At 44.2% G+C, this 13,462-nt stretch overlaps 1 protein-coding gene across 1 annotated transcript; it reads right to left on the bottom strand.

Moving 5' to 3' along the window:
• Positions 1-4,974: 4,974 nt before the first annotated feature.
• Positions 4,975-5,943, bottom strand: LOC119334226 (ethylene-responsive transcription factor ERF003-like). The gene is made up of 2 exons (XM_037606830.1): positions 5,751-5,943; positions 4,975-5,652 (listed from the first exon to the last, which is right to left on the bottom strand). The coding sequence occupies exons 1-2, from the start codon at positions 5,831-5,833 to the stop codon at positions 5,235-5,237; spliced, it is 501 nt and encodes a 166-aa protein (XP_037462727.1). The 5' UTR covers positions 5,834-5,943; the 3' UTR covers positions 4,975-5,234.
• Between the last annotated feature and the right edge of the window lie 7,519 nt (positions 5,944-13,462).

Genomic DNA, 13,462 nt, shown 5'->3' with positions numbered 1-13,462 from the left:
CTCCCATTATGCAAGGCACGCAGGCCATGACGGGAGAGTGGTTAGTGATCCTAGAAAGTAGGAGAGGATACAACAGCTATTACAACAGCTAGTCAAAGTACAACAGAGTACAGTACAAATACAAGTATGTTAACAGTTATGACTCCTGACCAGTTCATCCTCTTTTCCTTGTTCTATGATGTTATACATAGGTACTAAAAGTTGACTGAATCGAGTATATTCATTATTCCAAGTCTTATAAATTAACAAGAAGGAAGTTATTCCATTGATTTTTTAGCTTCTACGAAGTCTCTCTCTCTCTCTCTCTCTCTCTCTCTCTCTCTCTCTCTCTCTCTCTCTAATAAATTCTCTTGCATCATTCCTGAAAGGGGTATTGAAATCGCTGTCTTTTTCATGCTTCTCGTGGACAGATTATACACATTGCGTTCTAGCTGGTAAACAAATTCTTTTTGCAATAACTCAAGGCATTTCGAATTGATGTGTTGCTTTCTGTGGTCTAACTCTGAACATTTTTTCTTAGTAAATTTCAATTTTTTACCGCGGGTTACTTCGCACACATGCAACGATCTGAAGGTATATGCATATTTATGTTTCTCGGGTAAGTCATATACATGTTTTAGTGCTGATCGTGATGGCTTACTTTTTTTTCTTCCTGAATTCCGCAATAATTTCATCTATACTAAACACTGTATAAGTGTTTTGTATAGATTTTAGGTAAAGGATCATTCGGCATAAATGGTGAACTATATCCAAAAGAATGAATAATAGATTTTAGGTAAAATGCATATTTGTATGGATGCATTTATAAATTATTCTAGAGTTTCATCTTTCGTATGGTCAATGAGAGATCACTGAAACTGAATGGTGTTCCATAAATTATGAACTTTTCATGGGGGCATAAATTATAAATATTATGGTTTCTCAAGATAAGGATTTAACTTTATTGAATATTTCGAGGTACTTTTGCTCATTTTATTTTCTCAGCCACACTGAAGAGTTTCATGGTGTCATGTGCTTACTCAAAATTTCACATACATGGGTACACCCGAGATTCAGGAAAAAAAAGGTCAATTAAGATATACAAAAAATGCTATAGATTGATCTAATTTTCCCTGATATTCTGTTTGTGCACAGCCTATATTTTATGAACCATGTTCATGAACCATTGAGGAAAGCAATGCTATCATCCACTCGATGCAACTCCCATTCTTCCATTCCCTTTTGAGAATCATATTTGCCAAGATCTTAATGTTGTGTATTGTTGAAGATATTCGACGAAATTGCTATGTAAAAGGTCAGACGTTCTTTTTATGTGCCATCCATAATCTTCTTTGTCGACCATCACATATTTGTTCTTATATTAACTAATTGCAATGCAAATTAAATGTATCTTCTATGAATAACAGAAGTATCTCGATGTTTACAGATTTCTGTTGTTTTGACTATGTAGTTTCCTAGCATACAACTTCAACTTGATAATTGCCCAGTCAAGCATGGATGATGATGTAGATGGAAATGGTTATACATACTATGAGGTGTCAAATTTTAGAAAAGTGCAGTCTTTCAGTTCTTCTCTATTTCTCACTGTGTTTCACGTCTCAACTACAAATTATCCTTTAGAGAATGGATGAAAACATGAGAATTAGACTGCTATTTTATTTTGCAATCTTGGCACCACCTCAATGAATCCATTTTGTTAAAGGCAATGCACTAATCAGTGGATTTAGTTTGTTGTTTTTCTGCATATGTTACCCAATCCATAGTATTACTCACAAGAGGGAGCTTTCTGATGAAACTACAACTAAACACTACAGAGTCTTTAGAAGGTGAAAGTCTTAATATTCTTTCAGGACTAATGGCATTTGTATGACATTCATTTACGTCCTGTTGTGGGATGGATTAAAGTAAAGTTACATGGGGGTTCTGATGCAGATTAGGCACAATCAAGACTTGTGGTCAAGGTGGTGATGTTTGAGTTGCAGCTTGGTAGTTTTTTCCATTCGCACAAGAATCAGAGATGGTAACATATAAATCTTTAACCAGTTGGTTTCATGGGTAATTGACCATAATATCCTCTGTTCCAATTTTTTGTCTGTTCTCCATATTTTAAATGATATAAGTAGGATGATTGACCTTACTTACATATCTATCAATAGGCATGTATCATTCTAAAGTATTGTTGTCAGCAGAATCATCTATAATTGTTTTGTTGATCCTTTTAAGACAGTCGATATGAGTAAAACACCAACTTTAGGCAATATTTTCCGCAGCAACGCGCGGGGAATCATCTAGTTGTTTATACATACGTGTCTTGTTTTCCTTCTTTGGTTCCTGAATCTGCATTTAATTTTTGTGCATGGATGACCTACTAATTCGATCGGCTGGCAATCGTCAAAACAGATCGGCAGAGTGCAATGTCACAGCATGCGTAGACCGAATCTGCTCTTGATTTTGATTGACCTATGAGTCTGGAATAATTTCACTTAGGTTGGGTGGAGAAAACAAGCAGCATACGGTTTCACATTTTTGTGTTTGAGACTTTGAGTTCATGCACCAACCAGTTCAACCAACTTGAGGAAAAAAAACTATTTGAAAGAAAGAGTGTGTGATTTTCCAAAGAGGAATTTCAGAGTTTCGATGGAGCTGGACAGTGAGTTTTACAACTGAGGAAACGCATGACCAGGCCGAACTATGCTTATCTATCCTCCTCGATCGGGCTTGGCCTAGCCAACTAACTACCCGTCGGCCTTACGCATGGCTTCTCGCACGGCCCATGCGCATGGGCTTTTGTTTTCCGATCCACCGGGATGATTCAGGAGCTGACCAAATTTGTCTCAAAAAAAAGGAGCTGACCGAATGTTTAGATATTCGAAATATATTTCGCTCCTGGTGAATTCAACGCAACTCGGCGCTAGACGTTCAAGCTCATTGCCCTCACACTAGTGGCACAGCACATTGCACAACGATGAAAAAATGCAGCCGCTGACGCGACTGAGCCCGGCTCTCCGCTCTCGTTCCCCTCCCCTCGCCATGATCGGTCCTTCTCCGGCCCTCCAGACGACGGCGGGCGCATGCATGTGCCTGCCACATGCAACCACGATCACGAGAAGACTGTATACACCCAAGGAAGACCCAGACCGGTTCTCCCTCGGCTGCTCGGCCGCCGTCAGCGCCAATGTCATCGGTGACGCACCGGCGCGGGCGCAGAGGCGCGGCAATTACCCCGGCACCTACCTGAATCGACCGAGATTTTCTGATCCACGGATTGGCCACTGCCTGCCAATGGTGCAGCGAGGGAGCGAATCCGGCTTGTTCAGTGCCGGGCAGCGAGGGAGTACGTACCCAGCGCGTGTCGTCCCTGTGCTCTGCTCCGCACGCAGGTCAGGCCATAAGTGCGGGTGCTCCCACCTGCTGCGTACTTGGGGTGCCGAGATTCAGATTCGTAGCCGTGTAGCACTCTGCATTCGGTCTGCTCGCGGGGCGAAAGGTCAGCTTGTTAGTACCGCTCATCATGGTTCATAAGTCTCGGCTGATACGCGGGATATGTACTGCGTCGTGCAATGCTGTTTGCATCTTCAGGACTTCGGCTAGTCGGAGCAACTCTAGCAGATTCGTCATATCTATAATCGTCATCCATCATCATATGAAACGCTCCATATGAATATAGAAGCCGCGACAGGCGTACGAAGAGCCTTCGTAATGTACCCTTCATTTTCTTCAAAATGCAGGGGCAATTTAAGCTCAAATCATACATGCCAAACACATGTTTCATCATGATAAATTAATAGGAATATAATGAAACTATAATGGGGCCAATATCCGTCGCATTAAGCTGCTTGTAGTGGAAAATATCATAGTTAGTATAATGCATAATATTACCTCTGTAATGCATAATATTATAGATCAGTATCATAGATGGCTTTAATTATTAACATGCAAAATATTTAGTACTATATCATTTATTATGATACGGTAGATATCATGCTAAACCCCTTCTTTTTTTATTTAATTCTGTGTCTCATTAAAATTGCCTGGTTGGCATGATACTCTCTACATATAGTTAGCAACTTCAAATGTCGTTAAACAACATTTAAAATAAGCAATGTCGCTGCTCGGGCGACATTGCTACCTAGACTACCTACATTACTCGGCGGCGTGCGCCATCTACTCGCCGCCCTTCACGTTGGTCATCATCCTCCTCCTCCAGACCGAAATATCCTCCATCGAGGCGTAGGGGTCGGACTCACGTGCAGCAACCACGAGCTGCCACTACTCCTCCTCGTTGGTGAGTGCAAACAAATTATCCATGCCTCATTGTGAGCTTGGAGGGCGGTGAGCTCGAGCACCGCGTGGACTGGGTCCTCGGGGTCCACCTCCCCCTTCTGTTGGGCCACGACATCAACGGTCTCGCTCACGCGGACAAGGGGGGCAGCTGGGTCGGTGGGGCCAACGTCCTCCTCATCCCCCCTTCACTTGAACGAGGAGCCACTGCCACCGCCATAACCAACGACACGCGCTTGGAGTGGACTTTATTTGGCACTGCCACTGTCGCGCCGGAAGGGTCGATGCAGCAGGCTATATCAACCTAGCTAATTAAAAAAACAAATTCAAGAGTATACTTTTATAGCATGTATCTTATATTTTATTAGTCATATAGATGATCGAAGTTTGACCCAAAATAAGAAGGGGTCTAATAAACATGGATGGAGGAAGTACGTGAAGCATTTATGTACTATGAAAAGTGCGTATTTTGTTCGTTTTGCAAATGAAAAATGTATGTCCATTGTCATACTTAAATGAGAGATTCCCCTGAAGAAAACACTTACTTTAAAAGAGGACAAAAGTGTGCGTTTTAAAAAGTTAAACTGTTCGCTGAGCAAGGTGAACTTAGTTTGTGGTTGATGAGTTGTGTGTGCTAAATTTTTCCATAATGTATACAGAGCTTAAGATGAAGATCGAAACAGAGGACACTGATTAGGGCATCATCAAGACATCAATAGTAATACAAGAACGAAGAAATATGCTCTAACAAAGCTACTGTATACACAAAGCTGTCAGAGACCTCGGGCGATGACCATACTAACCTCGAGCTCTTCCCGACACAGCTTATGCTAATCTAAAACCAAACCCACCCACACACCACACACCACACACGGAGAGACGGAGAAATGGAGCGGAAGCAGAGCAAGCGGGAGGCGCGGGGACAGAGCAGAGCATGTGCGGAGGCGGAGGAGCTAGTAGGAGATCTCCATGGAGAAGTTGGAGTCCAGCAGCTCCTCGATCATCTGCTCCACGTACTGCTCCTCCAGGAACCCGCCGCTCCACCCGGCGGCCGCCGAGGCCGCCGCCGCGCTGGCATTGCCCGTGTAGCCTCCGAACGGCGCCGGCGGCGCGCGCGGGTCCACGCCCACGGACGACGCCGAGGCGTCCTTGTCCTGCTGCTGCTGCGCGGCCTGCGAGCCGCACGCCACGTTGAAGCGGTGGAGCTTGGCGACCAGCGCCGGGGAGAGGAAGGACGAGGACGGGGCGCCGGCGTCGTTGTCGGGGAAGTTGGTGCGCACGCGCGGGCCGCACATGATGCGCGCCGCCTCGTCGTAGGCGCGCGCCGCGTCCTCCGCCGTCTCGAAGGTGCCCAGCCAGATCCTCGTCTTGCTGCAAGAGAGAAAACCGCCATGGTTAGAACTCAGAACACGCCAAGAAAATCGATCGGTCCAGAGCAATCGCATAGGCTTTCGAGGACGGCGACGTACAGGAGGGGGTGGCGGATCTCCGAGACCCAGGAGCCCCAGTGGCGCTGCCGCACGCCGCGGTACCGCTGCTGTGGCCGCGCCATTGGAGGAGGAGCTCTTCGCTTGCTCGGTGAGAGTGAAACCACCTGCTTCCGTGCTGAAAACCGGCGTGTCTCGGCACTGTGTCTCGGGCGTGGAGAAGACGATGGTGGATGGTGATGGTGATTAGTGTGGTGTGTGCGAGCTTTTGGGCCCTATAAATAGAGACGGGCGAAGGGAGGAAATTCTGTTCGCGGCCTGTTTTGAACGGCCTCTCGGTGGGTCCCTGTCTGGGTGTATGTCATCCCTGGCCCACCTTCATCAAGTGGAACTTAGAAACACCAAAGCGGAAATGGTCGAAACTCCCAGAAGCACCGCTGTGCTCTCGCTTGGTCGTCTAGCTTGCTCTCGTATTCTCGACCAGCTAGTTCAGAGCAAATGGTACAAAAAGAAGGTTATAAGTACAGCACAAAATTAGTACAAAGTTGAGTCACTTATTTTGAGACGGAGGAAGTACCTCCTAACCTCTGCATCAGTTCGGTGAATTATGATTGTCATGTTTGTCAAAACAACTGCTGCATGTTTGCTAGTACTATATGTTTCACAAATTTGTCTATGGCTAGTAAATTTAAGGATACCAAGATTCAACAACCACGCCTTGGTAATTTGAAAATGAGTATAATTAAAACTTTCTTTGACTCAAAATAGACAAGTTCTAAATTTTGCGGATTTATTAATAGACAAATTTGACCATTAATATTTGTAGGAATGCATAGTAAAATATTGCATTTTTATTGTGAAACTATTTTCTGTGATGATATAGTTACGTGGTTTTGTCCAATTAATTATTTTACTAGTTAGCTATCGATGTTAGAGTAGTTTGATTGCAAGTTTTCAATTGCATGGTCCATTTTAGCAGAGATAGTAATCAAATCAGGCATGCCTGCTATACTGGGGGAGCAATTAATAAGAAATATTTGTTAAAAGAGTGAAAGGTCATTTATTTAAATTTAGGTTTCTGAAGCTTTATTCGGCATTGGGATTGATTGTGATGTTACCATTGATTTGTGTCTGATTTGGGACAATTGGCCAGTTAGCTCTATTTAGGGTAACAAAATACTATGTAAACATAATCACATTAGATATAAATTGACAAAAAAATAATTGACAAAAAATAATCACATTAGATATAAATTGAGCCTATGATGGAAGGAATGCTCATGGTATCCTACTTATTAGCTAGCTTATTGGCCCATTTTGTCTTTGTTACCAAATTGTTCTACAACAAGCTATATTTCAAGCAATGTGCATTATTGTCATTAATTTCCTCTTCGTTTGTGTTAATAAATTTTACATAACCATTGTCATATACACATATTTAGACATATTTAATGGTATCTTTTACAAGTGATCAACAAGTAACCTATCTCGCTTATTTTGCGGTGGATGTCTCATAGGATGCAAATTTGGGTTCCTATTTGTACTCTAGGAACTCTCCTCAAAGTTTTCTTTGAAAAAAGAACAAGTGGCCGATGTAAATACTTTTGAAGTCGGAAACATACAAAGAAGATCTGATCGCATGTTCTATCAGGACACATATTTCTTGACAGATGAGTAACAAATCAATATATCCCATGTAAGCTAGAGTACACCATATGATCTAGAGTACTACACCATATGATCTAGAGTATACCCAGAAGTCAGGAACTAGTGTCAATAATATTCCCGTAGACCATGAGGCAGCCCCTATCGACCAGATCCCAGACGTCACATTTCCCTCCAAGTAAAATACATCCACCCGGTCCATTGACGAACAAGTTAATGATGAGGTTCTAGGGTGGTTTAGGCCTAATTAACTAGCCTCACATACAAGTCCAATCCATGTTAGATCAGCACATGGTCGGTAAGCAGAGAATTTTTTTTTTATAACCAGTACATGATTAGTTGAGAGCTTTGGATTCCCCACAAGAAGTCAAGAACCCAAATTAAGTAGCCCGCAGATGCCCTCATGACACACACTGATCTGCAAACTGTACGTACCCCGATTTCCCCATAGGATTGACTATCGAGCACCATGAATTTCCCATGACATCACAGGCTCAGAGGCTCACAGCTACTAGGTAGGAGATCTGCCAAAATCTCGATTGGTACGTAGACAGTCAGAAACACACTCACACACACACACACACAGCATCGTCCTACTTGCACTCGGATCACAGGGCAAACAAGTTGCGAACTGCAGCGCCTAGCTAGAAGGCGGAAATCTGCGGCCTCATTGGGCTGCTACATTTGCATCTGTTTGTGATTTTGGCGCCATCCTCCCCATGGCGATGGCATGGCGAGTCCTTGGGACGGGCAGAGCCTGCGCCTTGGGAGGAGCACACGCAGATGGGGAGGCTAGCGTTTTAGGTCTTTATCCCCGAAAAAAGATTATGCAGTGCAGGCGCACCGTGCTGGCTTCGATCCGCTGAGCCATGCGTCGAGATTCATGCATATGGCCACCTTCGCTTGCGCGCGCACCTGCCAAATCTGGGCCTGGGCGAGTGTGTGGCGCGTGTGTCATCGATGATGCGTGTGTTTCCTTGTGCAGCGCACCGTATCCAGGGCGCGATCTCCCTCCCCGGCCTGGACGCATGCATGCATGCATGCATGCTCGATCACCTCGCCGGCGCGCGCGCCGTGGTGCGTCGATCCGCTGGAGATCAGGGGCATGATGCCGGCTTGGACGAGGGAGGCGTCGTCCCGCCGCTGGCAGATGGGGCGTATCTATGCTGCTGATCGGACGACGGCCAGTGGTCGGCCAGGGGTTTCATGGGAGGGAGGGTGGTGTCATGTCCTGGAGGGCATGACATGGGCAGCACTGGTTGGTTGCTGTGTGTGCCTGCGTTGCTTGTGTTGGAGGCTCATGGGTCATGGCAAGTGGCAACGGCTGAGCCATGTGGGGGTTCCCAGCTTCCAATAGTAGCCTTCCTAGTCAGCAGCTCTGCTGGGTCTTGTCACTTGATAAGGTGGTAGGATTTTCTGTCAAAAAAAAGTGATTGGATGGAACCTTGCCACATGTTTACCTTTTGGCAACTATTTTTATTATTATTTCAGAAACACAATTACACACAGGCACTCACAAGCACACGCACACTCGTCCCTATGAGCATTTTTGAGAGACTAAACCGGCTTATCTTGAGATTAACAAAGTTACTACAAGCACTTTGTAGTTGACGGATACGCCATACCATTGAAGGAATAGTGCCGTAGAGTTTGAAATACACCTGAGAAATATGCGAACACCCATGTTAAATATAGAACTTGAACCCGGGTAGGTTAGTTCCACCACAAGGAACTTAAACATTTAAGCTAGGCCTAGTTTGCGGCAACTAATTAATTAACTGAACGAGCAACGAGTGAACATCACATCTCTTAATTGATTTTTTATCGGATTCTCCCTCGTGCTACTACATCAAACATATATATCTTCTATTTCTATATTTTATTTTCTCTTCATTATTTTTACAATCTTTTAAGGAGAATATATTAATATCGCGAAGATATCAATTACACGCAGACTCTGCACCAACGAGAAGTCGCAAAAACATCCAGGATGCACACAACCCATAAAGAAAACACAAAAAGGAAGAAGAAATGGCCTCGCCACAGTAATCAACTCCTCTCAGCAGCAGCACACAAACCATCACCAAAGACAGCACTTGGAAAACACAAAATGTCTTCAAAAGCGACGCCTTCAAGAAGAAATCAATGCACAAGTGTCGTTGTCGTCTGATCCAAGATCATAGGTTTTCACCCTGGAGTCAAAACAATACCTTCAATAAGACAATTGGCATACACAACCAATAAAGGTCAGACTTTAGGTTTTCACCCTGAAATTCACGATTCAACACCCGAGGAGCACCACCAAAAATGAAATCCTCTTGTGCTGCCGCCCCCACTTGACACTGCTACTACTGAAATTTATCAAACACCTGGCTGACTCCATCGCCTTCAAGGTCCCTTCCGCTTTACTGATCATCCGATGATAAACACGTCACGACGCTCCCGTGCTCCCCGCCCGCTTGCCACGTCCCGCGCCATAGCCACCAGGGGAGGAGGGAGAAGGGACCCTGCTACCGCCGACGCCAGCTGGGCTTCGCCCTCCGGCTGTTCCATTCATTTTATTTTTCTAGTGGTCTTATCAGGCAACTCCGGACCAATACAGTGGGCAAAAGGATAACACAATTTTCAAAGAGTTCCATAGACAACAGTCAAAAGGTGCGCTACAAAACCGACAAAAGATTCTAGACAACCTGCAACAAGTGCACTATAAAAAATGGAGTAGACATTTTGTTTAAAGTGCAATTCAAAACTAAGGGGGTACAGTAGAAAAATGCAATACACATTGGTATAGAAAAATACTATCTGCAATAGTAAAATAGTGCACTGAAAAGCTCAAAGGAAATGTAGTACAAAATTTGCAGTGCACATTAGTTCAATAAATACATCACACATTAGTTAAGAAGCATGATACTCATTAATCCAAAATTCCATACTCTTCCTATATCTTTATCTAAATAGCTAGTCCTTGGCCCTCCACTAACATATTTCTTTCAACATGCATATATGCCGCATCATGATTAAAACATGTATGAAAAAAGACCCACCTCAACATGCAGACATGCATGGCAAAATTATTTAATAAAATAAATTATATTTAGTTTTAGTTTTAGTTCTCATATTATTCATTCAAATATTCATTATCTAAATTAACACTCCCTTCGTCCCATAATATAAAAGCGTTTTTGACGATGTATCATGAAAGTATAACGCGCATGCTTTTTTCTAGCTCCGTTTCAACTGGTAGTTGAGGGCACATATGAGGTGATCAAATATATGCAGTATTGTATTTAACTCAAATATTCATGTTCATACTATCAAATCTCATTAAACTATATTGCAACCAATTCCTACGACAACACAAGGGGTATAATATAGTATCATATATATATATATATATGTATATATATATATATATGTATATATATATATGTATATATATATATATGTATATATATGTATATATATATATACATACACACACACACCCCTAAGAACGTCACCCCCACTAACTTATTTATCTCAACATGCAAGTATGTCACCTCAATGTACAACTATAAATAGGATAAGGCTCACCTCAACATGCAATCATGCATGGAAAAAGACCCAACACAACATTTAACCATGCATGGAAAAATATCTTCCATTCAATTATTTGACTTATATTCAATAAACATGTTACAACTATACATAATGAAATATGATAAGTCATATGTATTTTTAGTTTTTGGCCTCATGTTATCAACTCAAAAAATTTCAACCAATTCCGCAACAACGTGCGGGATATCCTCTAATACACTTAAATAGTTGATCCGCACCAACTCTGATTTTCTCAACATGCAGCTATGATAACTCACCATGTCACCATGTATGAAAAAATGCCCACCTTAGCATGCGCCACACATGCTACTCGTAATTTTAATAAGTATTTTGCAAGTATATAATAACTAAATTCAAATTACATGTATTTTAGTTTAAAAATACTCACATTGTTAATCCAAATACAAATGTTTCATATGACCAAATCTAATTGAAATAATTACAAATAATTCCCGCAACAACGCGTGGGGTATCATCTCTAGTTGGTCTAGAAATGCATCACTTAGTGGTGTAAAAATATCATATATCCCGTGAAAAAACACAGTGGAGGAAAAACTAATCTGATATATCCTGTTGAATCTAAACAGCGGCGACAAATGTGGTAGAAAATGTAGTAGATATTATTAAAAAAGGCAACACTAACTAAGAGAAAATGAAGTAGAAATTTACAATAGGCATCATCGTAAACTACAGAGTACACAATAGGAAAAAAGAGTGTAATGAAAAGTCGAGAGGAAAATTAGTAAAAAGTAATAGTGCATAACATAGATCCTGCGAAAAACAAGTAGCGAAAAATCGTCGAATGTACCCGTTGGGTCCAATTTTGAATACTTGTTTGCCATTCATTCAGGCAGTCATATTTTGCAGTGGTCCAATTTTGAATACTTTTTTTTGCCATGGACACGCATCACACAAGTGTAAACCTACACAACAGCATATAGTATGATCTGATATACTTCTTTTGTCATTGACTCACCCGTTCAATCATACTGCCTACAAACACATCACACAAGCGTATATTATGATCTGCCATAACTAGCCATGAACCTCACGAGAGTTGGATAGCGTAGCCATGTAGGGACCTCGCGTATCCTGATAAGCCCGCAACATGGCAGCACATGCCACCACAGGAAGTGAATGAAGAATTAAGGGATGCGCGCCTCGTCTGACCGAATTGCCGCACAGGCACAGTACACGACATCTATCCCCATATCCAAACCGCCGTACACGGCAGAAATTTACTCCGGCCGGCCGGTCGATAGGCCGATTCTCTGCCGCAGCAGCGGCGGCACAGTCTCGACCACGATCCTGAGCGCACGCACAGTCTCGGTGGTTCGTTCGCCACTCACTGCTGAACCAAGACTCCCGTCACCCCCGAAAGGACGGACCGCCCGGCCGCACAGTGCCGGAGCCGGTGGCATATAAACTTCTCACCGGTCACATCGTCGACGTCGGTACGTACCGCGCCGGAGCCGATCGACGCCGCGGCCGGACGGATCCGCGCGCCCGTGATCGATCCGCCCCGAGCGCGAGGGGTACTACGTGGCCGCACGGCGGCGCCGCGGCCCCTACAGCGGGCTGCGGCCGGATACGGGGGGATCGATCGGCCGGGCCGGGGGCGATGCGTCGCCAGGATTCGGCCTCAGAGAACGTTCAGAGCGGGGAGATGGGATGAGATGCTGCTGCTATCCCTCTCTGCAGTACGACGAGATCTTGGCCGATCCCTGCGGCAGCGGCACTGTGGGGGTCCGTGGGCGCGCGCACAGGGACATCATCAAGCGCCATCGCTGTGGTCGTGCTGTGCGGGCATGCAGCAGCCGGCAACAGTCTGCGTACTCGTACTCAACGTACGTGGCGATGGTCTGATCGTCTGGGCGGACGGAGGGGAGGACGGACGGGGGACATGGGAGCGGCCGTCTTTGGGTGTGGATCGTGACGGCCGGGCTGGTTTATGGGGGTCGTGCATGCATGCATGCGTGCGTGCATGCTCCTTTGATGATGGTTTGATGTGCATCAGTGCATGTACCCGGCCGGCCGGCCATGTGCACGGCCGAGGCTGATGCTGAGCACCACACGTTTAGGTCATTATCTCCACGTCCTTGTGTTGCTCTTGCTCTTTCTTTTCTTCCCCGGCTATGATGGTTTAGAGATGAGAGTATTGGCTTGTCTTCATTTTTGTTGGTTAATTGCTTGCTCATCTTTGATTGTGGACGTCGTGTGTGGAGTGTGAATGCTGGTCTAAAGAAACTCCCGGGGGAAGAAGATAAGGCGGAGGGTGTCGCCACCTAACACATGCATTGCCTGGGTTGCTGACAAGACCCAGAATGGGGTTTTGATGCAAATTTAGTTATATTTCTTTTACAAAACGCTTTTGTTTGATACACCTAGCAACATGGCGACTGGCAAGCATGTTCGTTTGAAAACCTGCCGCTGGAAAAGAGTATCCGTCGAATTGTTATTGCAATCTAAGCCCTCGGTGCTGTAAAAGTCGT

This window comes from Triticum dicoccoides, chromosome 7A (assembly GCF_002162155.2).
Source record: "Triticum dicoccoides isolate Atlit2015 ecotype Zavitan chromosome 7A, WEW_v2.0, whole genome shotgun sequence".
NCBI classification, from domain to species: domain Eukaryota; kingdom Viridiplantae; phylum Streptophyta; class Magnoliopsida; order Poales; family Poaceae; genus Triticum; species Triticum dicoccoides.
This window is presented reverse-complemented; position numbering and strand designations above follow the sequence as displayed.

Bases quoted from the DNA above. Each gene is read 5' to 3' on its own strand.
- LOC119334226 (XM_037606830.1), bottom strand. From the start codon at position 5,833: ATGGCGCGGCCACAGCAGCGGTACCGCGGCGTGCGGCAGCGCCACTGG. The intron at 5,653-5,750 runs GTACGTCGCCGT...TCTCTCTTGCAG, and splicing joins GAGATCCGCCACCCCCTCCT to CAAGACGAGGATCTGGCTGG.